The sequence below is a fragment of the Austrofundulus limnaeus genome, unplaced genomic scaffold, assembly GCF_001266775.1.
Source record: "Austrofundulus limnaeus strain Quisiro unplaced genomic scaffold, Austrofundulus_limnaeus-1.0 Scaffold896, whole genome shotgun sequence".
NCBI classification, from domain to species: Eukaryota; Metazoa; Chordata; class Actinopteri; order Cyprinodontiformes; family Rivulidae; genus Austrofundulus; species Austrofundulus limnaeus.
In genome coordinates, this window is record NW_013953298.1 from 109,550 (window position 1) to 112,933 (window position 3,384).

General features: G+C 38.9%; 1 protein-coding gene across 1 annotated transcript in view; it reads left to right on the top strand.

Annotated features, from left to right (window-relative positions):
• The window catches only part of LOC106533155 (uncharacterized), a gene marked incomplete in the record, with an annotated part of 58,333 nt that overhangs the window by 34,920 nt on the left and 20,029 nt on the right, over positions 1–3,384 (top strand). Inside the window, 1 exon segment of the mRNA XM_014029396.1 lies at positions 912–1,097. Coding sequence (XP_013884850.1) covers positions 912–1,097 — 186 coding nt within the window.

Below are 3,384 nucleotides of genomic sequence, written 5' to 3' on the forward strand. Positions count from 1 at the left end.
ATCCTACACACTGTGCCTTTAAGAAGTCGATAACACTGATGCTGATCAGTTAATCAAACACATTTGTAACCCATCATATTGAAATGAGGATTAAGTCAAATTTGGTCAAAATGACCTACCGGTTAATTATATTTTCAGATTCCTGGCTTTAAAAGATTTCCCAGTTGGAAAGAAACAAAAACATTGCTAGCTCACAGGGAAAAATTCTAAATTTTAAGGCGTTTTTCCTCAAAGTCTTGTTTTTTGTTCCTGCTCAAAAAAATTCTTGAAAAAAAWTTTTTAGGATTATAATTCAGACAGTTCATTCAAATGATACATTGATAAGGCATTAATTCAGTATATTTTGACAAAATGCAATTTTTGCATATGTTTAAATCAAAACCCTATATCTGCCTATGGCATTTCTCCACATCCCACTTTTGGACTTAATCCTCGTTTCGATGTGATGGGTCACGTTTGATCAGCAGCATCAGCTGCTACTTTTCCTTTTTAATCCTATGGAAACAGGAAAATTGGTCTTGACATCTTTTCCTTTTAGTCTTCATTCTTATTTAATAAATAATTCTTATGTGTTTCTGTACACATGAGGTTAAATAGTTTTAGAACTTGATAAAGACCAGTCTTTTTTTTTTCTTTTTATTATATCCCGAAATGTAAAACTGGAGAACTAGAATAGGGTGGACATTTCTTTCTTCCTGACCATAACATTTCTCTTCTCACCAACAACAAACCAGTAACGTAGTAACAGAAACTCTACTCAGAGCCGTTTTTCACACCAAAGAAGTTTCCTTATTTTTGAAGCAGACTGATGCCAGTATGGGGAACGGTCTGTTTCCTCGTGATTATAAAGTTAGAGTGGYTATAACTGACAACTTCCTCTCTGTCGTCCTCTCTTGCCCCCTCCTTTACAGATCAAAAAGCAGCAGCAGGATGTGATGGGTTTCCTGGCAGCCAATAAGATCGAATTTGACGAGTGTGACATCGCGGCCGACGAGACCAACAGGAAGTGGATGAGAGAGAATATCCCAGAGAATGCGAGACCCACCACAGGGAATCCTCTCCCCCCACAGATATTTAATGACAACAAATACTGCGGGGTGAGAACATCACACACAAGTGAAGTACAGCCGAAAACTATCTGTGCAGTTTGTTTGCTTCAGTTATCTGAAAGTCTATATCAGGAACACAGCACGTCTTCAGTCACACATCCAGGATTGTTAATGCTGGTATTTTTACATACAAGTGTGCAGTACTGTGCAAATGTTTTAGACATGTTTTTGCATGTCCAAACTTAAATTTGAATTATTTTTATTATTTCTCAATGCAAAGTTAGTTAACACAAGAGAATCCTGAACCAAATCTGTTACTGGTGTGACCACCCTTTGCCTTTCAATAGCATCGGTTCTTCTCTGTAAACTAGTTTTTTCTGACTCCGTATTGGTTTGTATGATCCATCTCACCTACAACATGATAAAAATAGGGAGCGGAGTGGATGAGCTGCTGCTGAGACCTCGCGAGAGCTGTGCGTAAGTAGTATGGCGGAATGTTGGTAAACTTAAACTAAACACGATTCAATTAAGGTAAAAAAAACAACTGAAATATTTTATTTTTTGACATAAATACTAATCCTTGCATCTTTTTTTTAACAATCAAACAAACTGGACGGGGAAACCATGGAGAGTCTGGAGTGTTATTTGGACGCGTGTTTCGATAAATTCGTGATGGGCAAAAAACAAACAACCACTCCCTCAAACACAGCCACACCAGCCTCTAAACGTACGCGTTCAGAAAGCTCGGCCAGCACCTCCACTGCTTCTCCAGAAAAAAGCTTCACGGAGGTTCTGGACTCCATTGATAAAAAGCTAACTAGCCTAGATGCCCGACTCGCCCTGGTAGAAGTTCTTCACAGAGAGTTCCAGTCCCTGAGAGAGTCCCTGGAGTTCAGCCAGGAACAGGTAACAACACTCGCGGCAGAGAACAAAACGCTGAGGGAGAACATGAAACATCTTACCGAGGAGATAACGCAGATGTCCAGAGAAAACAGGAAAATGAAGGAAACAATTCTGGATATTCAGGCTCGGGGCATGCGGGACAATCTGGTTTTCTCCGGGATCCCAGAGCGAGCGGAAGAAAACGCTGAAGCCTTGGTTCTGGATTTCATTCAACATCAGCTAAAACTTCCAGACGACGCAGTTAAAGACATCACATTCCACCGTGTCCACCGACTCGGAGGTAAGCGACCCGGCAACAATAGACCTCGCCCAATTATAGCTAAATTCGAGCATTTCAAACAGAAAGAACAGGTGAAAAGCCGAGGCAAAGAGCTGCGTGGTACTGATTATAGTGTTAACGATCAGTTTCCCAAAGAAATCCTCGATCAAAGGCGCGTGTTATTCCCAATCAGGAAGAAAAACATCAGTGAGGGCGTCAGAGCTACAATAGCTGTAGATAAACTTTACATCAATGGCCAGTTGTTCAGAGACCATGAGATCACTCCGTGGCTTTATTAGGAACTCCATAAAAGGTTAATAAAATATTTAAAATATTAAAAACATTTACCAATTATAATTGAAATGTAAAAGCACAGCTCAGATGGTGGTTTGCACTTTTGGTGGAGCACGGAGTCGGTGGTTCTTTTGAGTTTTTCTTATTTTCATTGGGTTTTTTTTTCTCTTTTTATTTTTTTCTCTTTCTCCTTTTCTTCACTTACATTACTATTTTTTTACCCTTGTTCTCTTTCCTCATACAGCAGTTACTTGTGCACAAGCACACAGACTCATGCACACCCATATCTCATACACACAGACAGTTCACAAGTAAACATGGCAGGTTTAATTTACTTTCACCTACAGCACCTGCTTTTTTTGCTTCCTAAAACATACTCTTTCATCTACCACTACTGTAATTTCAACTCGTCACCAATCACAGATTATGTTTTTGCCCGGGTCTTGGTATCTTTATGGTAACAGGTGTGGCATAACTTAATTTTCTCATATACAGGTATGGACTCACTAAGATTTGTCACTTGGAATGTGAATGGAGCCGGAAGCCAGCAGAAAAAATATAGGATCTTTGATCAAGTTAAAAGATTAAAGGCAGATGTTGTCTTACTGCAAGAGCATCATAAATCAGATTCAATTGTGGATGATTTTAACTCTCCTGAGTTTCCTAATGTATTTTCATCCTGCTATACTGTAACTCAAGACAGAGGGGAGTAGCAATATTAATACACAAAAATATTAATTTCACGGTATTAGATACGGTTACAGATCCAGAGGGGAGATATATAATAATTAAATTATCTATACATAATCAAAAATTCTGTATCGTTAGCTTATATGGCCCAAATGTTGATGACGCCTCATTTTTTCATGATTTCTTTTC